The 23,459-nt window shown below is 49.3% G+C and overlaps 1 protein-coding gene across 2 annotated transcripts in view; it reads left to right on the top strand.

The window, feature by feature from the left end:
• Nucleotides 1–1,235: 1,235 nt before the first annotated feature.
• Nucleotides 1,236–23,459, top strand: part of MARK4 (microtubule affinity regulating kinase 4) — an 811,738-nt gene continuing 789,514 nt past the window's right edge. For both annotated transcript variants that reach the window (XM_078660898.1, XM_078660899.1), the window contains exon 1: nt 1,236–2,500. In XM_078660898.1, the coding sequence (XP_078517024.1) occupies nt 2,450–2,500 (51 nt within the window). In that variant the 5' untranslated portion in view covers nt 1,236–2,449. The remainder of the gene's footprint in view (nt 2,501–23,459) is intronic.

The raw sequence follows: 23,459 nt of genomic DNA, 5'->3' as shown, positions 1-23,459 counted from the left end.
AGGAAGAGTAGCCGAGCGAGCCGCGCATGCGCGGGATCGCTGGGCCGACGTGCGGGCCCGGCGGCATGCAGGGAGTAGAGCGCGGGCCCTGGGCAGCTGGAGCGAGACGGATGCAGGGCGCAGGGGCAGCCTTGTGAAGCGGCAGGCAGCAGCCCGTACCTTGAGGAGGCCACGTGGAGGCACCGGATGGCAGCGCTGGCAGCCGGCAGGTAGGACGACTCTTGGGGCGGCGAGGCCAACGCTGGATTCTCCACTGCCGGGGAAAGGGCGGGCCAGGCGAGGGCAGGAGACGTCGTCGAGGCTGCGGGCGGCCTCGGAAGGCAGGAAAGTGCACCGCGGGGCGGCGGGCTGAACGTGGGTGACCGGCAGGGTCACGGAGCAGCAGGGCACGCGATGGGCAGGGGACAGACCCCCTCGTCGCCAATGTAGTGTCCCAGTATGGGCCTGCAGAATCAACACGCTAGGACACATGTGCTTCAGGTGGTGGTTAGTTGCTTACTGACCACGCCCAGAGCCCTGGGCTATTTATTTACTCAGTGGCGCTAACCGCGCTCACGTAAGGGGGATACCAACACTCTGCACGCCTCAGGGGGAAACACACACGAGTCATTGGGAGGGGGCGTGTGCTGCAGTGGTACGCCCCACTGGCAGCAACACTACAGGGACGACAGGCTGTCCCTAACCCACCCTGTTTTCCTGTCAGTGCGGCGTATGATCATGGACGCTGTGCTTTATCTTTGAGAAATACTCCATCCCCGCTTCACGGCTAGTCACAGCGCTATATTATTTTTACATTAGTTGCTTTCTCAACCACATGCCTTTCTTTACTTTTGCACAGCGCTGCACTTCTGTACGCAATATGCTGCTTAACAAATGCTTTTTTTTTTGTAAAAGCACCACCATACTGTACGGCCGTCATTAAATTGAAAGCGCGGCATAGGGCGCTTTTACAAACAAGCTTTTGCAATGCAATAAATCTCGCATATGCGAGAGTTTAAGCTATTGGCATTGTAAATGACAATGCCATTTATTTATCTGTTTTAAAAACCAACACATAAATAAAAGGCATTGTCATTTACAATGCCAATAGCTTAAACTCTCGCAAATGCGAGACCTATTGCATTGCAAATGCGTGTGTGGTTCTGTCGCTAGCAGCTTCCCTAGCTGAAACTTTGGGTGCTGTCGCTTTAAGAGGCTGGGGGGAAGGGCTTTGTTCAGCCCTGCCCAGCTCCCCAGGGCTGACGTCTGAGCTTCCTTCCCCTTTTCGCTCTACCTCTCTATAGGGCCGGTCTACTCTCCTTTACGGCACCCAGCCCCCTCCTCTGCTGCACCCAGCCCCCACCCTTTCGAAGAACGGGACTGCTCTTCTGCTGCACTATCCCCTCTCCCGCCTCCCCCAGCCTCCGCTGCACCCTCTCCGAGCCGGGCTTCTCCTTTAATGCCCCGGCCTTTTCTTCCTTGTATACAGTTGTCTGTCCCTTACTGGGTGGGAGGGGGAGCCCCGGAAAAAAGAGGAGCATCGTGGGCTTGGTTTAAGGAACAAGAAGGCCGTGTGCTCACCGACGGCGGTTACGAGAAACCGAGATACAGAAAGAGGAGAAATCGTCCACCCCATGCAGACCCCCGCCTGGTCCGCAGCACAACAAGAGAGCTGTCTCTACTGATACCCAGGCTGGAAAACCTGCAGGGAGGCGGCGCTCTGCCTGGCTCTCAGATGTGGCATCCAGGAAATCAAGAGAACCTAGCACACTGAAGACCCGTGTTGTTCAGCTTTGGGGTGCTGCTTCCTACGTTTGGATTGTGAAGGGCCTGCTGTTTGGATTTGAGGTTGCACCTGCTGATTTTGTGGGATGTCTCTTGTATGGATAATGGAGGGCCATTAAACAGGATTTGCTGCCGCCGTTTGGATTTTGGGGGCACACGAGCGAATTTTCAGTGTCTTGACTACCTCTGTGTTTTGGGACGAGGTGTCTGCCTTTTTGCCTGGTGATATGGACACGGAGCACTTGCCCTTCTGTCCCCCGGGGTTGTAGGTTTCGTTAAAAAATTGGAAAGTAGCAAGAGGGCGCAACAAATAACACGACATCAAAAGGATTAAGTAGCAACAAGGAAATCGGTTGGAACCTGCGAGAGGAAGCGACCGAAGTGCCCTTCCCTGGGTGCCGATCTGTTCGACTGTTTTGGTAATGGAGGAAAATGGATCAGAATCATAGCGGATAGTCGTGGTCTGCCACTGTCACAGGCCTCCAATGGAAATCCTTGGCCGCGGGGGAGCGAACAGGCGCCCCCAACCTGACCCTGAGCACCGTGCCGCTTCTGGCAGGGTGTGCGCCCCCAGTGCCTGCTAACCCCGCCGGCAAGGCACCCCTCGATGCCGCTGACCGATAGGGGCTTGTGCAGTGCTGCCCAGGGGGAACCCGCACCCTGAACTCACGCCGTGGTCCCCGGGATGTCGTCCAGATCGACCGTCGCGTCGGGCAATGAACGCAACACTGATGGGGTGAGTATGAACCGGTGGTGATCTTCCCAAATCTCATCCATATGTGTGTTGCTAGGATTTGTATAGTGCGTTCCAGCATTAATATGGCAAGGAAGCAAGCGCCTTCTTAATAAGGGCGGAAGGCTGGTTTATTGTTTATGATGTGTTCTATACTGCAGAAACCGCTTCAGATTGTCACGTTTTGTTTATTTTTTTGCACCTGCCCTCGTCTTCTTTTATTTATTGCTATTGGGTGGAAGGCATGTTCGGTTTCTTTAAATCCGAGTCTGCTCTGTCGGCTGCAGAGGCCACTGCGGAATGACAGCCTTGGACATATACCAAGCCGTTTGCATGTTATGGCCAGTAGGGCTGAAAAAAGAGCTGTCCTTTCTTAAAAGCTATTGCTCCTTTTTATTATACTAATTTGGCAATCGTGTAGACCGTAAGATTGTCTATAGCATGCATCTTTTTGGACCAGAGGATGACGGACAGATATCGTTCATGTTGAATAAAAAAAATTGGAAAGCGTCCACAGTAGCGGCGGGCATCATGAACATGCATCCACTGATCTTCCCGCAGTCCGTGAATCCTGTTGTTAACTAAGATTATAGGCAGGGGATGTGGGCGTGCAGATTCTCAATGAGGAAGTGGAGCTGTCTAAGATTCACAGTAGTTGGTGTGGCATTGCCCGTCACGGCGTCACCTCGAGCACCCGAGCCTAATGCCGGAGGTGCAGTAATGCCTTCCCCTCGCTCGATCCTTCACAATTGGACTGATTGAAAAGGAGGGGGTAGGATGTCAATCCTTCGCTATCAGAACCCGCGGCCACCCTTGCCAGCTTTGTCATGGTCTTCGAAACCACGCAATGTTTACCTTCGATCTTGGGTTCATGGCTCTCACCACACACTTTTGAGAGAGTGGCTCCGAATACTTGTGTTATGCATTCAGTGATCGCTGCTTTGGGCTCGTACAAGTGTCAACAGCGCAATCACACCTTCCGTTGGTATCCGCGGTATGCGCAGCGACGTGGTATTCATTTGGGGGCGGTATTATTCGAGTGGAGAAGGAGGTGACACCCCCGGCTTATAATGGCTATATCCATCGATTCTATGTGGCGCCTGTCACCAGATGGACTCCATGGGGCAGCACCGCCCACCCTCTAACCACAGGCCTCGTCCATACTCCTACATTGGGATATGTCACTGTTGTTTGTCCCTCATGCTGCTTGGCCTCGGACCCCTCTAAGAGACATTCCAAGAAGCGCTATCTCGGGACCTGTGGTGAAAGTGGGTTGAATAGTTTAGTTAGCGAGGCACTGTCTAAAACACCCCTTATATTTGCCACCTCTGGCTTGGTGGTGATTAGCTTACTGCGAGGTATAGCTGGGCTTCTCTGCACTGTGATTTGTTCAGCTTTGCAGTGTTCCTGTTGTCCACTGTATACAAGCGAGTACAGACACAGCTCTCTAGAAATGGTGACAAACGCGGCCCTCGCACCGGAAGCTACCTGGTGGATGTTGAACAAGGGGTGTGCCTACTCCTGGGCACCCCCAAGGTGAAGCCAGGCATCCTAGCGTTGTTGGGGCCGTTGTGGAGATTAAGCAAGCTATTGCCCAGAGTTGCAGAGTGGGACTCATGATTAGAATAGGCACGAGGCGAGAAATATCAGGTCCAAGGAAATTGAGCCCAAGACCCGCCGAGGGGGGAATTGAACCCTGGTCCCGGGCCAGACTTCTGCATCAGGGTCTGCCGCTCTAACCCTTGAGCCACACTTCAAATCAGGACAAAGGTCCATGTTTTCCCTAATTGTTTAGTGTCTTTGCAGGGAATAGGAGCAAACGTCCATAGATAGCGGAATGTGTGTGAAAGTTAGTTTATTGACTCGTGGGTTTTAGCTTCGAATTTGGCATTTGAAGTTTGTTCATAGGAGGCAAAACTGTACTAATCACAGTTCAAGTGCGAGTAGCTGAGCAATGTTGGACACATTGTATTTTTCTGGTGGCATTTGTAAGAAACTCATATCATGATCTGCAGAAGGCCTAGCTTAGTGAACATTCAATTTGTATGAGAGATTCTGGTCTGTTGCCATTTAACACTTTATTTGTCCACTTGTGTCCTTTGATTTCTGCTGATGCTCCTTTTAATAAATGGGCTTCATCACAATGCCAGGGGTAGTGATTTGGCACATCCTTGACCTTCCCACTTTAACCCTTAACACAGCCCCCTCCTTGCTTCTGAGGGGCCAAGGGAAGGAGTGGAAAGTAGCGACAGGAAATACGACTCTTCAACCCCTGTTCCTAACTTTTCCAGTCGCAGCTGTCATTAGGCCTGGGACCCGAGGTGACAAGCTCAGCGGTGGGTCATGGAAGGACACACCTGTGTTAGCAGCTGCTACTCTTGGCTATAACAAATTGACTGTTGTTTTAGACTGTCATTTTGTGGTGCTGCTTGACATGTGTAGTCGTGTTCATAAGTAGCTTGGGAGAGAGGGGGTGCAGCATATACAATGACCACTTTGGGAGGGAGGGCGAGGGGTGGGAGAAACGTAGACCAGAATTGTTTTGAGTGTGAAAAAGGCCGCTTTATTAGGAAACAGGTGCACATTACAAATATAAAACCTTGGCAACGCCTTACAAAACTATACCTCACTAAATAAATAATTAACTACAAACCCCCGCCCCCCACCCCCTCCCCTAAAATTCTTTGACCCCTCCCCCACCCAACAATACAGCATTAAAACATTACAACAACATTATAAACATAACATCATCAATAAACATTACGTCATTAATCCAATCATTACGTCATCATTTAACCCCTTATTCATCAAACCCCAATCACATATTGAAAGCCAGGCCCTCTCTAACCATAAACCCTGCCTGACCCTTCACTCCTGCCAATACCCCCCAAAACCTGATCGGTCAAACAATGACCAACTTCCCCCGAACCTATCAATCAAAGAATCAATCCAATACTCATCAAACAATCTACCATAAACAGCACCGGGGCAACCAAAAACCCCTCCAGCTCCTGTTCCTAGCGACAATACAAATCACAAGAAAAAACCCCTTGCACACCTATATCTAAGAAAACAGCCTTTAAAAATTAAAATTATCAATAAAAGGAGAGAAATTTTTAATTTTTAAAAAAATTTTTTTTAACGTAACAAAATTTTGTAGGAAGAAAAAACCCAGGAATAGGAAGAATAATAAATGGGAGGGAGGGCGGGACAAAAACGCTAACAGCCCTCCTAGCCACCAGGTCACCAAACCTAAAATGGTGGCTAGGAGGCGGGGACAGAAAAATTTATAATTGGGCTGGCCAGTCCTACTAGGCCAGCCCAATTCCAGAACATTCTGGCAGCTACTAGAAGGAAACCCCTCGCAGCCCTCCCAAACAGCCCGGGGGAGGAGACCTCCCTTCGGTCAGCTCCCTCCCCCAAGCCCCCCTTGGGAGGGAGGGCGAGGGGTGGGAGAAACGTAGACCAGAATTGTTTTGAGTGTGAAAAAGGCCGCTTTATTAGGAAACAGGTGCACATTACAAATATAAAACCTTGGCAACGCCTTACAAAACTATACCTCACTAAATAAATAATTAACTACAAACCCCCGCCCCCCACCCCCTCCCCTAAAATTCTTTGACCCCTCCCCCACCCAACAATACAGCATTAAAACATTACAACAACATTATAAACATAACATCATCAATAAACATTACGTCATTAATCCAATCATTACGTCATCCCTTATTCATCAAACCCCAATCACATATTGAAAGCCAGGCCCTCTCTAACCATAACCCTGCCTGACCCTTCACTCCTGCCAATACCCCCCAAAACCTGAACGGTCAAACAATGACCAACTTCCCCCGAACCTATCAATCAAAGAATCAATCCAATACTCATCAAACAATCTACCATAAACAGCACCGGGGCAACCAAAAACCCCGCCACCCAGAAAGGTAGGAGGGGGAGAGAAACTACACCACCTCCCTTCCTGCCCCCCCAACCGGTAAACTAAAAACAGAACCTAACCAACCCTAACGTTGCATAGCTAGCGAACGCGCCAACGCCTCACGTAACTCTAACAAGTATAGGTCCATACCCACTCTGGACAGGTGAACACCATCATCTCTGAAAAATTCCACTGTCTCAAACTTAATTTCCCTATGGGAAATCCTGCTAAAACCCAGACCACGGCAGCAGAGCGAAACCTCTGAGTTTACTTTCTTCCTAGCCTTGTCAACCGCCTTGGGGTTGACCGCTCCTCTCCAGATCCTACGCGGTATTAATTCAGTCCAAAATACATGGCACCCAGCCCAAAGCTCTTTGATAAGGCCCAAATCCTTCTTAATAGCTCGAAGTAACACTACACCTTTGGAAGCACCAAGATCGTTTTCCCCCAGATGGATGACCAGAATATCAGGACACAGCCCGCCCACCATATTGTTGTTAAGACAAGGGATTAACTCTCTCCAGAGCATCCCACCTTTCCCCTTCCAAACCACATTGAACATACGAGCGTTAAAACCCAGAAGTTCTCCAAAGTAACTCTGTGCCGCCTGGACTCGGGCCCACTTCACGAAGGAATGCCCAACTATCCAGACTGTCACCACAGGAGAACGAGGCCCAGCAACAGATCCTATAAAAGAAAACCGAGTTAGAGCTCATGGGAAGGAAGATGACGCATGCGCCTCCTCCGCTTGACTTCTCACGTTGCGCTGAAAGCAGTTTGAAGACCAACGCCCCAGCCTCATGATATCCCTTTGAGTCCAACCTCTGTTAAAGGCTTCAGTTGCAGCCCCAATCCGGAATGAATGTGTCCCATATAGGCTCCCATCCAGACCCAAGTGTTCCAACGCTTTGCGCAAAACCATGCGAAATTGGTATGCTGTAACCAAGGTGCCATCAATATGCTGAAAAACGAGTACATCATCACCACCCCCACACAAAGAGCGCCAGCGCTGCGCTAGTAGTAAAGGGCAAGTAAGCAGTGGGGCACGCGCCTGCAACCACACACCCTTCCCCTTCTTAGTCTGATCAGTTTTGGAGCTGGCTAACCATATATGTACCCCTTCATCTGAACAAAAAACATCCCGCCAAAATAGGCCGCACTTGCATTTCGAGCCTAACAGCTCCGAAACCCTAAAAGCTCAAAAAAACATGAATGCCATTAACATGGAAAATAAGCATGACTCAAAGTCATCAGAACAAACCTCAGGGAGAACAGTTATCAAACGTGCCAGAATCTGCCAAGATAAAGGAGCCCTGAGTCTACTGGTGTGCCCTTGCTCTCTGGCCCAACCCTCAAGCATCCTCCTGCCAATCTCCCCTGCTGACGGAGGGTAACCCCATAGCAACTTACCCATAAATGCTACCCCTGCTAATTTACCTGCAATGGTCACCTTAGTCAGCCCTTTGTCCATGAGATCTAAAATGAAGTTCACGACATCCTCAGAACGGCGCCAAACCTCCTCACGCCTACAAGCGCCTGACTCCAGAAATTCCCTCCAGGCCAGAGAATAAGCAGAACGCGTGGACACAGACAAAGAACCTACCACCAGTTGTAAGACCCGACGTTGCCTACGTGCCACAGATGAATCGGCATCGGGGTCGGTGCTTGGTCTGCCTCCCTCGCCAGTCCACGGAATCTCCCCCACTGTGAACGAGACAGAGCATCCGCAATGTCATTGTCCACCCCCGGAATGTGTAAAGCACGAAAGTGAATGTCGTGTTTCAAACAATCCAGCACAAAGACTCTCATGAGCTTCAGGACCTGTTCATCCCTGGCAGACTGGCGGTTAACAATCTCCACTACAGCCATGTTATCCACACGAAAAAGGACCTTCTTGTGTGCCAAGACCTCCCCCCATAGGGTCAACGCCACCAGCAAAGGGAAAAGCTCCAAAAATGTAATGCTGCGACCGCCATTCAACCACTCATCCGGCCAACGTTCAGCACACCATCTACCATTCCAATACAGCCCAAAACCATCACTGCCAGCAGCATCTGAAAACATTCGCACATCCCACTGGAAGTCAACGTCCCGTACCAAAGGAACACCATTAAAAGAAGAGAGAAAACATTTCCACATTCTCAAATCCTCTTTGACACCAGCCGACAAGCGAACCGGATGGTGAGGCAAATGTTGACCTGCAAGAGCCCTGCCCAATCTGCGACAAAACGTCCTGCCTGCTCTCACAACCCTGCAAGCAAAATTGAGATGGCCTAGTAGCACCTGAACATCTTTCACCAACACTTTCCTCCTTGATAACATGGTTTCAAGCAACTCCAACATTTTCACTTGTTTATCCTCAGGCAGGCGAGCACACATTGCCACAGAATCAATTTCAATTCCTAAAAAGGACAAGACCGTTGCAGGACCCATCGTTTTCTCGGGAGCCAGAGGAACTCCCAGATCCTCCATGAGCCCTTGGAAAGTGTCCAGAGCAGACTGGCACTCCGTGGAGCCCGGGGACCCGACAAAGAAAAAGTCATCCAGGTAGTGCGTTACCAGTGAGTGACGGGACCGATGAGTAAAGTACCATTGTAGAAAAGTACTAAAACACTCAAAAAGAGAACATGAAATGGAGCAACCCATTGGCAGAACTTTGTCCACATACCATTGTCCTGAAAAATGTATGCCCAGGAGACACCAATCATCCGGGTGGACAGGCAACAGCCGAAGGCAGATTTTATATCACATTTGGCCATCTCAGCGGCTGCGCCCGCGGTCACAACAAGTGACATGGCAACGTCAACCGAGGAATAAGAGACTGAAACTGCCTCTGGGTCAATAAAATCGTTGACAGATGACCCTTCAGGCCATGATAAGTGTTGAATAAGCCTGAATTGTCCCGGATCTTTCTTCGGGACCACTCCAATGGGTGATATTATTAAATTAAGGATCGGCCAATCATGAAAAGGGCCAGCCATCCTTCCTTCATGTACTTCTTTGTTTAGCTTGTCTTGCACCACTGTGTCATGCTCAGATGCTGATTTCAAATTAGCAGACCATCTCCTCCCCCTGGGGCCCATGTAACCCAGACGGAAACCAAACTCAAAACCATCCAACAATTTTTTCTTTACTTCTTCATCTTCGTATTCCTGAAGCGCAAGGCGCAACCTCTCTAACTTAACCGGTGTATGAGCCCTTGGACCCAACACCCTTAGCACCTCTGTATCCCCTTCCCCCTGAGAACTGTGAGGGCGTCCCTGAACCCCTTGTACTCGCCTGTGTTCCCTGTTGGCTTCCTGCTGGCTGGTTATCCCAGCATTTGGAAAATGGGTGTCTCCTACCACAGCCAGAGCATTCATGTTTAAACTTACAATATTCTCTGGTACAATAACCCTTGTTAAACTCCCAGCATGCGCCAATTCCCGACTGTGTGGTTGAAGTAGCTCCCACCCCTCCCCGGGTGGGCTTGTCCTGAAAGGGCCGGTAAACTAAAGGGAAGCCACTAGCTGTAAAAATAGTCTTTCCCCCTGATGCAGACCCCATGGTATGCTGCCATAAGTCAAGATCTAATTCCCCCCACTTGGCCTCCGGATCCCAAGCCATCCTGGCCCTGAACTCCTCATCATATTGGGACCAAGCAAACCCCCCCCCAGTAATCTGCGCCTTGCGTATAACATCCATATATTTAAAAAGAGACACGCTGCGCTCTGGAAACTTTTCACAGTATACACTCGCATAAATAAGGAATGCAGCTGTCCAATTTTCAATGTTTAAAGGGACTCTAGGACGTTTTGCCAACTCAAACTCCTCTTCCTTAGACCCCTCTTTGGACCGGACTTCCCGGTGTAGGAGCTTAAGAAGCTCAACATACTCACCGTTCCAAATACGTTCTTTTGTAGTCAACATCAAATGAGCACCCAAAGGCTTTGTGACCCCCATATAAGGTAACTTTTTGATTTTCAATTCTTTACTGGCCAATGGCTCTTTAACTGTACTGGAAGCACCAGTGTTAATACCACTCTCCACTTTACCAGTGACTTCCACAACATCATCAGTGCCCACAGCAGTGTCCTTCATGTAACGACCTTTGACCAACCTCCCCCCACCCATAAGAACATTGGTTTCCCCTCCTGTGCCCACAGACACCATAGTAGGTTTGGCCTGTGCAGCTAACTGCTCACCTGGCAACAGAGACCACTCTCGAAGGCTCCGCCCGTGGCGCTGAAGTCAATGTGTCCTGTCTGCGAGGCGCCCTGAACGATGGGCCGTGCTCTCTTCTCACTTGCACTTGACTCTGTACCACTGGAGCCTGAAAAACACTATCAGAGACATGAGAGGGCACCCCCCCCTCTACGTCCCGCAATTCTCCTTCCTCGGGACTATCTTCGTCATAGTCCAAAACCACTGAATCAATACCAGTAGACAACAGATCACCACGGGTCTTACCTAACCCGGTATCAACAACAGTACATTTAAATGTTTTTGAAGAACCTCCAGGGGGGGAGCAGACTGTACACGCCTGTAGCTCCCTTTGCGTTGACTCTGCGGCTCCATAGCCGCCGGTAAGGTAGGACACCTATACCTGCTACTCGATGGGGCCAGAGGGGTCACGCTGGACCCTCGTGTGCTGGCCGCGGCGGGCTCCCTCGGTGGAACAGAGAGGGCCGCGCTAGGCATTCTCCTCGCTTCACCTTGGCGTAAGTGGACTGGACCGCGTCCTGCCAAGTCTGGACCGCCGCACCTATTCCTATCCTGAAAAGAAAAATTTTGGACTGGTGTGCTAGGGTCCCTGAAAACAACACCTGAAACAGACCTTGACCTCTGCAAATTAGCATCAACAACCATCCCTTGCAACCTATCCAAAGAACGCCCTTGAATACAGCCCCTCAAAGGCACTCCCCTGGCCGGAGAGTCGCCTATTATCTCCTCATCCTCACTCTCATCCAAATTAAACCCCGCCACCGCTGAAGAAGAAGCCTGAAGAGGGGCCCCCGCACCCCAAACTTGGCCCTCAACATCCTTCTGAAAACCACGCTGCGCTAAACCTGCAGTACCAAAATGCTCCCATCCAGGTGAACCCCACATAAATTGTGGACCTCTTGCATCTCCAGTCCAACTTGGGACCGCATCTCGAACCCCCTGAACAGGCCCACCACTCACTTGCTTGCAAAACCCATCATGCCCCAAAGACGTGCCCGGGAAACCCACAGCCCCTGCATACCTCACACCAGGTTGTGAAAACCCTACAAAATGCTCCACGCCTGGCCTTCCAAGCCCCGCCAACCCTGGGCCAGGCGCAGGTCCAGCCCCACGTACATCACAAGAAAAGGCTCCATGACCCACCTGTGACACCCTCCTGCCATCCCTCTGCAAACATTCATCCATCTCCTGCAAACCAGAAAATACAAAACCCCCCGACCGAGAGAGATCCTGGCCCAAAGCAACAGCAGACCTAGAACCACGTTCGCCCATCTGGGCCCACTCCCCCTCCCCCCTAGAACCCCCCTCCCCCCCCCCACTGACAATGCATCACCCACAGATGAACCAGGCGTAGAAAACAACAAAGGACTCCCTACATTATCCATCTCATTGACAACCACACCTACAGTAGCACCAGATAACCCCCGACCCATTGTAGGTGCTGAACTCCCCACAACCTCCAAGCCACCTGAAGTAAACCCACATGCAGCATCTCTGTCAAGAATAGGCATACCTGTAACAAACTGCCTGGAAGGTGTTAACAATGCACCTTCCTTATTGCCAACCAAACCTTGTGGTTCCACTACTAACCGTACTGGGGAGGATAATGACCGTCCCCCTACCTCCCTCATAAACTGACCAGCCTCCCGAGATTCAAGTTGAAGGGAGCCTCTCCTCGCACCACGCACTGCCCGCCCTTTAACAGGCTCCCAGATCCTCTCAGCAACCGGGTCAGAGGCGGAGCGCTTTGCACTCGCTCTCCGCCCCCCCTCTTACCGGCCGCTTTCACTGCAGCCGGTGTTTCTGAGACGAGACCCCGAGTCATAACAGCCCCGCCTTCCTGCCCAACCGGCGCGCCTGTAAAAGCGCTTCCCGCTGCACTGAGGAGCCCAGCGGGATCCAAAAACACCGCCGGAGCTCCCCCCACACCAACCGCTACTCGCGCTGCGACCGAGGGAGCCAACCGCGCCTCCCTCGCAAAACCACTAGCCGCGCTGGACACTGCCGGAGCCACGGCCGGAGCCAATCCCGACCCACCTGCCCCTCGCGCATGCCCAGGAGGGGCCGGTTTCCGCACACGGGACCGGCCCCTCTCGCTTACCTGAACAGAGCGTCTCTTCTTTGGAGAGGAGCACGCCATCACCGCTGCGGAAACGCCAGCGGAGGCCTGGCGCTGAGGGCGCGCCGGCCCCCCCCCCAACCAGCAAGTCCATACGACCTGCCTCAGAAAGAAGGCGCATCGCTTCGAGGACCCTGTGATCTTCCATTACAGGATGTAAAGATAACAATAAAAGCTAATAATACTACCTAAATGCTCTATACTGAAGTACCACAGACAAAAACGCTAACAGCCCTCCTAGCCACCAGGTCACCAAACCTAAAATGGTGGCTAGGAGGCGGGGACAGGAAAATTTATAATTGGGCTGGCCAGTCCTACTAGGCCAGCCCAATTCCAGAACATTCTGGCAGCTACTAGAAGGAAACCCCTCGCAGCCCTCCCAAACAGCCCGGGGGAGGAGACCTCCCTTCGGTCAGCTCCCTCCCCCAAGCCCCCCTTGTTGTGTGTAGAGCCTAATTGAAAGAGGTGCACATCACAAACTTTACCTGGCAAACCACCTCTCAAAACTATATCCTAGCTATACATCAAATTGGACTAACCAATGTCCCCACTGTTCCCCCAACATGCCCACCCCGCAGCTATCTCATTTAACTGAAGTGCATTTCAACTTTATATTTCCCCTACAGTCTATGACTTCCTGTATGAACCCCTAAGTAACGAAACGTCATAAATTGAACCTTGAACCTTCCTAGACCCTTCCTTTGCACATGGTTCCCATACTGGTAATGCCGACCAAACTTCTGACAAGTCCTGCAGAACTTTCCAGGCCCCCGTCACTTAGAAAAAGTGAGCCTGCTAACTTTTTCGCCCCAATCCTTTTTGCTATGCACCGTATCTCCTGATATTGAGGGTCCTTGACGAAACCTCCCTCAATCCAACAAATCTAAATCAAACCGGATGCACGACAAATGGACTCTGTCGCCCTGTAGAAACTCCTGAGCCTCAAATGTAATGTCCGAATGACAAATCCGGATGAATCCAACTTCCCTGTAAAAACGGGACATTTCCCATTTTACCTTCCTGCGCACCCTATCAATCGCAGCTGGCGTGCTCACCCCCCTGCATGTTCCCCTTGGGATCAACTCTGTCCACATGACAAAACAGCCAGCACAATTCGCCTGCATTTGTAACCAGTCCTTTTTCATTGCCCTCATCAGGACAATGCCCTTCTCCCCCAGAAGATCATTTTCCCCTAAGTGGATAATAACAACATCCGGGCACCTACCTCCCTTTATCATACTGTTCAGGCACTGTAACAATTCCCTCAAACACCTTCCCTCTTTTCCTTACCAAGTAATGAGGAGCAAACGTATATTAAAACCTAAATTGGCCCCAAAACACGTCTGGTGAGCTAGTAAGTCCACTCATTTGATAAAGAGAGTGTCCGAAACACCCAAATGGCCACTTCTTTTCTACCGCTGGACCCGCCATTGATCCTGAAAACAGCTGTAAGGATTTAAAAAAGTCTGGCCAGCTGCACTTCCCTTATCGCACATTGCGCCTGTAACAGTCAGATGACTATTGCACCAAATGCAGGATATCTTTGCGTACCCAGCCTTAACTCCCTTCTGTCTCCCACTAATGCGGAAGGAATGCGTGGCATAATCAGCAGTGGGTAAGCCCAATCGCTCAAGTGCTTTACGCAACAAAGATAGCAGCTGAAACACTATAGCCTTTTTCCCAGACTTGTGTCTAAAAACCATGCTAGTTTCAAGCCCATTGATTGCCTCAACTCACCTGACATTTCCCTGGTGACTCTACTGTATGCAGTACTACGCTCTTCCCCTGTGCTGTTTGGTCCGTTTTGGATCTCCTAAGCCAAATCTCCCAACCACCTGGTTGAAAACAAGCAAGACTCTGCAGTATCTCTGCACAGCTGCGGCATCTGCTGCATGACATTACAAAGTACATTTCATGTTATATGCCTCTTGTTCCGCCCCACACTCCCCCGTTCTTGCACCCAGCCTTTCAGCATCCTGCGCCCTGATTCAACTGCAAATGGGGCATGGCTGCACAACAATTTCCCCATAAATGCGACTCCTTCAGATTTTCCTGTAATGGTAACCTGGGACAAGCCTTTCTCTGTTAAATCCCACATAAACTGAATCACATCTTTGGCCTGCAACCAACCCTCCTCCCCGAGCCCCTTATGCTAGGTACTCCAACCATGCTTGACCGTACGCTCTCTGTGTTGATCCGCAAGGGACTCTACCACCAATTGTACCATCCTGCGTTGCCTACCAACAACAGCTTCTCTGGATTGGACTTCGGATCTCTGTCGGCGTTCTTGGCCAACCCGCAGACTCTCCCCCACTGTGAACGAGACAAAGCATCTGTTATGACATTGTCCACACCTGGCACATGCTGCACCCTGAAAGAAATATCATGATGCAAGCAAACAAACACAAAAACTCACAGCAGTTTCAGAACCTGTGCGTCCTAGACTGACTGTTCATTCCAACTCCTCTTCCCACAAAGTCAATGCTACCACCAGAGGAAACCATTCCAAGAAGGCAACGCTGCTGCCCCCCTTTTTCCACTGTTCTGGCCATGGCTTTGCGCATCATCTACCCAACCAATAGAGACCAAAACCCAGACCACCCGCAACGTCAGGCTATCTGTACATCCCAGCTGAAGTCACCCTGCTGCGCCAAAGGAATTCCTTTGTAAGACTGCAGGAAAAAAGAGCTCATTTGTAGGTCCTCTTTGACCCCTGCTGAGAGACTGACATGATGATGAGGTAGTGAGAAACCAGAGAGCGCTCTCCTGAGCCTTCTGCAAAAAGTCCTGCCCGCCCTCTCCACCCTGCATGCAAAGTTTAGGTGTCCCATCAGCACCTGAACCGCCCTCGTTTTCACTTTGTCCCTCGCTAATATGCATGTTAACAATGCTAGCATTTTCTCCTTTTTCTCTTGTGGGAATCTCACTCCATCCAATCGAAATCGATTTCAATGCCAAAAAATGACAGGACCCTGTGTGGACAGATTTTTTTCTTCCCGGTGCCAAAGGTGCCCCCAAGTCACCCATGAGCTCAAGGAACCTTACTAGCAGAGCTTGACAGTCCGCTAAGCTGGGTGCTCCCATGAAAAAGAAATCATCCAAGTAGTGAGTTGCCAGCTGATGGCCCGTATGCCATGAAGACAGCCACTTCAAAAAAGAGCGGAAGTATTCAAACAAGGCCCACGAAATGGAGCATCCCATTGGTAAGGCCTTATCCATGTACCAGTGTCCTTCAAATCGTATATCCAAAAGCTAAAAGTCATCTGCATGTGACGAAAGCAGCCGAAACACTAACTTCACGTAACACTTTGCCATCAATGCCCCAGGGCCTGCTGTCACCACCAGTGACACAACCATATATACTGAGGAATGTGGCACAGAGACCATGTCCTCTGCAATGAAATCATTCACCGGCTCCCCTTCTGGCCAGGACAAGTGGCGAATCAAGTGAAATTGACCCTGTTAGTTTTTGGGCACCACCCCTATTGGAGAGACGATCAGCTTCTCGATAAGCCAATCATGGAAGGGGCCCGCCATCCTGCCCTCTGAAACCTCCTTATCCAACTTTTCTTGTACAGCCATTTGTGCTCTTTTGCTGACCTCAGATTATCAGCCACCGCCGCAACCTCAATTCCCCTGGATGCCCGTAGAAACCCAGCCAGTACTCCAACCTGTGGAACGTAACCAGAGTACAAACCTTTTGCACCAGATCACTGTGCCCCCCTCTCTTCCTGGTTGCCAGAGAACTGCTGCTGCTGATGTGGCCCCTATCCACCTAGTGCGGTTGCCACTGACTTGAGCCCTGTCCCTGATAGCCACTGCCTGCCCCGAAACAGTTGATGAGGGGATACCGACCTGCACACTTGGAGCACTCGTGGTGAAACTTGCAGTATTCCTGAGTGCACATTCCCTTATTAAAGTCCCGGAAAAGGTAACCCAACTCCCTAAGGAACCTGGATAGGTAAATTATTGTCAGAAACAGTTCTTTCTGTGGAATAATAGAATCATATATAGATAATAAGGTGCACAATCACAATGGAAGAGTTAAAATAATATCAGAGGGCGAATAAACCACATACACCTATAGTTTAAGTTTGATACAGTCATATTTTACAAACGAAATTCTATATACAATGAAAAAGAAAAATGTGCGTAGTGTCCCCAGTGAGAAACTGGAACCTAAAATATTGGTGTCATAATTGTTACAGTATTTTACAAGGTTTCCAAGGTATTCAAAAAAGTCGACCATTTAGCAACTCAATACAAAATAAACACCAGCAATATACAATAATACGCGCTGTTAATGGTTCGCTTTCTTTTGTTGTCAAAGACGTTTCAACCCTATACGTGATCTAGAGTCTCATCAGGACCTATGGATTTAGGGACATCTGACGGGTAGAATGCACAGCCGCGTGAGTTGTACGTGCCAACAGTGGGTTACGGAGGAAAAGGAAAACAAGACACTCGCAAGGACACCCAGCAAGGTACCCAAGTGAGAGTGAAGGCTGGCACTCTATGGGTAGCTGAGTACTGTTACTGTGTTGATGATACATAGAGACGTGTATGAAGACGGTGATGAGGAACTCTGGAGTTGGTGATAATCACAAGCGGTGCTGTCGCGCTGACCTGTGAATCACAAAAGTTCAATATGGTGGTCTGTACCTACAAATGAAAGATCATTTGGCCAACAGCAGACAGACTGACGCTGTCGTGCTGCCTCCGTAGTGGATCGTCACGCACTTTGAGGACTGCTATTATTGAAGGATTCGTCTTCATTGAAAAATACTCGATTCTATAGATGGGGTTCATACCATTTGTAGGTACAGACCACCATATATCTGGTTTCTCACTACCTTATTCGTTAGTTTGTTTGAGCTTTCCTTCCTCTTTTTGTGTTTGTTCCTCCCAGGAAACATGGAGGTATTACCTTTGTCCTCCCCCTCCCCCTTGTGATATATATTTTTTCTTTTTGTTTAATCTCTACAAGAGTGCATATGTTTTCCAAATGCCTTGTGTATTTCTGCGCCTCTGTGGGGCTCCTTCGTGATGATCTTTCAGTGCCTGTTTGCTTCTCCCACACCCTTCCCCGTGATCCCCTTGTGTGTCCACGTTCCACTCACTTTTATCCGTTTGCTCCATCTAAGTTCCTCTTGCTTTTTTTCTCCCCACCCATGCCTTTGGTTCTTTCCCCTACCGTCACTCTCAATGTTCTTTCTTCCACATGTGCCTGCCATGTTGATTTGCCACCACACTCGCTTCCCTCATGTTGCTTCACCACCCCAGCCCCCCCCAGTAGCTTGTGAAAATTGATTTACAGATGTATGTATGTATTGGTGCTTTTGTATAGCGCAATCTCTCGAGGTTGGCACTGGGTACAGCTGCCCGCCTCCCTACCTTGATTGCCGCCCATCCGGTGTAGGGGGTTTGCGGTCTGGTCCTTCCAAATGGCACGGGCTACAGAAGGAGGATACCATAATATATAGGAGAGGATTGCCTCCATTTGTGTTGTTGAGGGTACCGTGAGAGCTGTCTCGGTCAAAGATAGAAGCAACACAAGAACATGACTTCGCATTGGGGCTGAGGCATCATTGTGAGGGACCTCTTCCATTTGTAGCATCTTCCTTGCGGTGAAAGAAGGATGAAAGGTCCTTTTCCAGAAGGCTAGCTTGAAAAGGGCCTAAAAAAAAGAGGTTACATCTTCCTCTCTTGAGAGAATAGTGTAACATGATACTCTGACAACCCTTGTCAATAGCATAGTAACACAGGGGCCTCGCTTGAGGTCATGTTGTGTCTTCATCCAGTCTTAAGCCAGCAGAATTGTAGTGAGTTAACTTTCTCTTCTGGCACCTGCTGTGATCCACTGGTCCCAAGTACAAATCCTGTCAAGAGTTGCAAAGCCTTCCATCTTTTAAGGTAGGCACATTTAGTGCCGGATATTGGTTAACACTGACCGCTATTATTTACCACACTTGAAAATGGTAGAAGTGCTGAATGAAGCTCTCCCGATACATAAAAATGAATTTGCACATTATAGTTCACCCATAGGGATATGGCTTGCAGCTGCATTAGTTGGGGACGATCATCTTCTGTTAGTGGGCCTTTCACTCCATGCTACAAGCTCCCCACTGACTGTTACTGCAGGATCAGGTACTGCCACATTGCCTGTGCTGAACTCCTGTCCTCACTTTGCCCTAGGCGATGGAAGGGCAAGTAAATGGCCCCTGCTCCTTTAATCAATCAGTTTGATGTAGGTCCTCCAATCTTGCCTAACTTGATATGCAATGAGTTATTCTTTTATTCTTGGGCCTCTCCTAATTTTGGTATATTTCCTTCTTACACTTCACCTCTCAAATCCTGAAATAAGTGGTTGGTCCCAGTGCTGTAGTGCCTTACCTGTGCTACTAATTCCTATAATGGCTTTTCCCAGGGGACGTTCTGCAACAGCTTCTGTATTGCTTGTCTTTTGGAGTTTAGCCTGTGTGCTTTGATTGTGGAAGAAATCTGCATGTCGAACATTATCTCGAGGACTGGGGTGGTCTTTTAGTTTTTGACCCCTGCCTTCCAAGCTTTCATGTAATTGCCCTCTCTTCATTAGTGTCTCGCATCCTAGGCTTAATATTGTGACTATGATTGTACACAGTTCTTCGAAGATGATCAACGCTCCCCCTTGAAATGCTGTGTTTATTTCCCCATCGGTCACCATATTATCACGAGTGACCAATGCAGCTTGCGTGTGCTAGCTCAACAGAATCAGTTCTGTCGTACATGCTAATGGAGTGGTACTGCAGACTGATGGCTTGAAAGCACAGTATTACATGTTCCAGAAAGGGATCCTCTTGTGTCCTCTTGATATTCCAAACTTTACTCAACACAAAGTGAGACACCGTCCTACAAAAAGACATTAGATTTATTGTAAATAGACGCTACACATTAGAACAATGTCCATGATATGATAAAGCCTTGTTAAACAAATAATGTATTTGTAATCAGGAAGCTAATAAATGATGGTCGATGGCACGCTGCAGTGAAAGTAGGGGGCCCTTCCACATCAGCAGGGATGATAGAGATGAGCAGAAGTGCCTGGGTACTTCACTGGCGGACATGGGGCTTAACAGGTTTCAAGAAATCCTTCTGAGGAGCTTTGCGTGCTGATGTATTATGTACCACAGGAGTTGGTCTGTGTCGAATTGTACAGGTACGGCAGCTGATTTCCTGCCAGAGTCTTAGCAATTCAGGTCTTCTTGACCATTCTTAAGGGCTTGGATCTCGAACACGGGTTCCTGGATCCTAAACTACACATCATGCGCACTGATGTAATGTAAAGGTGCAGTGGAGGCCTTGCTTTTTGGATGTTCTCCATATTTGCAATAGTATGAGCCAATTGGTGTGCCTTTAACATCCATGCATTGTACCTTTCCCTATTTATCCGTCAGACTAAGAAAGAAAGGGATCCTTCGAAGCTTTTGCTGGTCTCTCAAAGCAAGACTATAGAGGAAAATACAAAAAGTTTAGAGGACAAACAAAATCAGACTCCTCCTCTCCTCCTAATGCCATTAGAGACTCTATTGACACTTCTGTAGGATCTTATCACCTCCAATTAGTGTATCAGAGTAATTCATTTTAGTAGAGGATTATGTTCCGATGCTGTCTGGTTGTCAACTTAAGTTACCCTGGACTTCATCCATTCTCCCTAATCTATGTATGTGACCTTAAGTGCCTGGATTCTGAAAGTGATCTTCAGTGCTTTATCCAGGCCCCAAATAAATTTAACAGGGATCTGACTCTGGAGGTTCCTGGTACAGCAGCCAAACCTCTTTGAACTGAAGGAATGCTTGAAATATACACCTACACAGGCAAGTGCGAGAGTCAGTGGTGTAATGTAAGGACACGGTGGAACAATTGCGTGTAACGGGAATCACTGAGGTAATGTAAAAGCGAGGTGGAACAAGTTGGAGCCTCAGAGGCAGCAATTTCAGGGTTGTGGAATTTTATAAAATATCTCCTTGTCTAAGAGACAGAATGCTTCATAAATCTATTTGCTCTGTGTACAAATCTGCTTGTTCCATTTGATGCCATGCATTGAGATGAAAAATGGTGGCACCTAATTTCACGAAATGATCGTGAAAAAGTGCCCCTTTTGCATGGTTAGCCTCCCACATTTTGCCTGGTTTTGATGCGGTCTTGAATGGAGTACACAAGGTCATTGCCAACCAGGTGCCCTGTGCCAGTGCTCTTACCCTAAAACAAAGTCCCAATTGGTACTTCTGCCCCTGTAAGCCCCTAGTAACTGGGGAACCCTGGGTACATAGGGCCTGAGAGCTGAAGAGGGTCCCTTGGGAACCCCCTCACTGGGAACATGCCACTGCCCTTGTAGCCTGCATGCCCCTGTGAGGGAGAAAATTACAAAGTCGACATGGCACCCTGTCTTGGTGCCATGCCATGTAACACTGCCTTTCCCGCATAGTAAGTCACCCATGTAGCAGACTTCTCAGTCCTAAGGCGGGGTGCACCGTATGACCGCTAAGGGCATATTTTCATGAGCAGATATCCCCATACAATATTGGGCACCATTTTCTAATATTGTAAGTGCCAGTGAAGCCATAGAGAATACATGGGCTAAGAAATCAATCGAGGAAGAGAGCATCATGATGGCTTCATTAAATGCAGGAGTGTTTGGTAAAAACTACTCCTTTCAATAAACCCCCACTGATGCCAGCGTGGGATTTATTGTACCATGTACTCAGAAGGCACCTCAGAGGGGGGCACCCCAGAATCCCTACCAACCCTGGTGTGGTCTGTGACCAGCTGTAGGCAGCCAGCTAACACTAGGCATTTTTCTGGACCCCTGAATAGAGAGCCCCTGCTCTCTGGGACCAGAAATAATGCACATCCTGGGCAGAGGTGTCATACCTTCTCCCCCAAGATGGGCCAGTGCTTTAAGAAGGGAAGTTTTAAAGGCCTGCTGCCTTTGTCATGGGACCCCCCCAACCTCTGTTGCTAGGAGCCCCACACCCCCACTTTGGGTGGGAAACCGGTGGGAAAATTAAAAAAGATAGGTGTGCTCACCACTGCCAACCCCACCCCTCAAGTTGGGGAGGAAGTGAGGTGAAGCACACTTTTCAGCCCCCCCCCCCCATCTTGAGGATTGGGGGACCCCTCCAATATGGGCTATGTCTATGCCCACTCCCAAGGGAGGGTAGCATAATAGTGGGTGTAGTCACCCCAGATGCTGTGCTGATTGGCCCTACCTTCTACTCCCCTAAAAGGCCTCCTAATTTTAGTTTTTAGGCGGCGCCCCTAGACCTGTGACGACCTAAGAAGCAAGAAGACACCCTGCAGCCGAAGCCAGAAGCCAACTGCCTTGGCCCCAGCCCTACTGGCGTTTCTCCAACTTTGACGAAACCTGGGACCTGTCTTGCAGCACAACCTCAGAAACCCCTGGGAAGACTATTGCCTTCAAGAAAGATTCCAATCTCCCGAGGACAGGTGACCTGTGAAAGAAAAAACAAGCTCCAAGCAGCGCCACAGGGATGATTGACCCTGGTCGATTCTACTCCCTGCTGCACAAGAACTACAAGAACTGCCGCAGTTGAGGATCGACACTGGTGTCAATGTGACTCTCTGCTACCAAAGATCCCCCAAAGACCGCAGTGGTAGAGGACCAGCACTTGCCTCACCACAACTCTGTTCTGCCCACAGAACGCCCTACAACTGGATGGCCTCTGCGACCTCGAGGGATCCACTCGTACCCACGACTCTAGTTGCCCACAGCTCTGGGCCCAAGAGCCCGTACCCTCCTGTTAGTGACCCTGTTGGTCGCCTCCTGCATCGCAGACCCGACCGCAATCTCTCCAAGAACATCAGACTACAGCATAACCCCATCTGAACTACGCTTATCGACTGCCAGTGACTGTCACTGTGTTGGCCGTTGGCTGAAATCTATCCCGCTCCTTGCCTCTGCCGACCAGGATGGCGAAGAACATTGCTGGTATCGACCGCCTCGGCGAAGGCACCAAAATCCGCACAGTATGTGTGCCCTAGTCCACCACGACCGGCACTGCACTCCGTGTGGGTCTGACCACCCAAGAACTGGATCTGTAAGTTGTATGGGCGCTCGATACATCCCTCACTTGATTCTCTCCTCAGGAACTATTCGAATATTGCACTGTTGATTTTTGAATGTGAAAAGTAGTTTTACTTGAACCATATTTACTTTGTTACAAAGCCTTGGTCTTAAAATAAAAATAAAAAGTATAATTTTCTTACATATATCTGGATTTCCTTCTTTAGTTGTGTGTCCATTATTGAGCATGTGTGTGCAATAATTGATTTAGGCCAAAGGCTGCTCACCCACACTGCCACTAATAGATCACTTTGGGTTTTGCGCGGAGCCCTGTACACTTTTGGGAACCCCTGGACTGTATTACAACCTAGTGATAATATCACATACAGAGCTGACTTCCTACAATGTTATTAGAAACAAACCCAGATTATATTTGAGGTCTAAAGCCTGCTTGAACCTTAAGAAATACTTGAGAGAGTGTTAGTGGTGTAATATGTAAGGGGAAGGTGCAACAAGGGGGCACATGGTAAGAATTGTCGGTGTAATTTAAGGGCCAGGTGGAACTAATGGGCACATTGGAGATTTGCTCATAGGGATCAGTACTTTGGTGGTGCAGAATTTTTTAAAAATAATTCCTCGTCCA

The sequence above is a fragment of the Lissotriton helveticus genome, chromosome 9 (genome assembly GCF_964261635.1).
Source record: "Lissotriton helveticus chromosome 9, aLisHel1.1, whole genome shotgun sequence".
NCBI lineage: Eukaryota > Metazoa > Chordata > Amphibia > Caudata > Salamandridae > Lissotriton > Lissotriton helveticus.
This window is presented reverse-complemented; position numbering and strand designations above follow the sequence as displayed.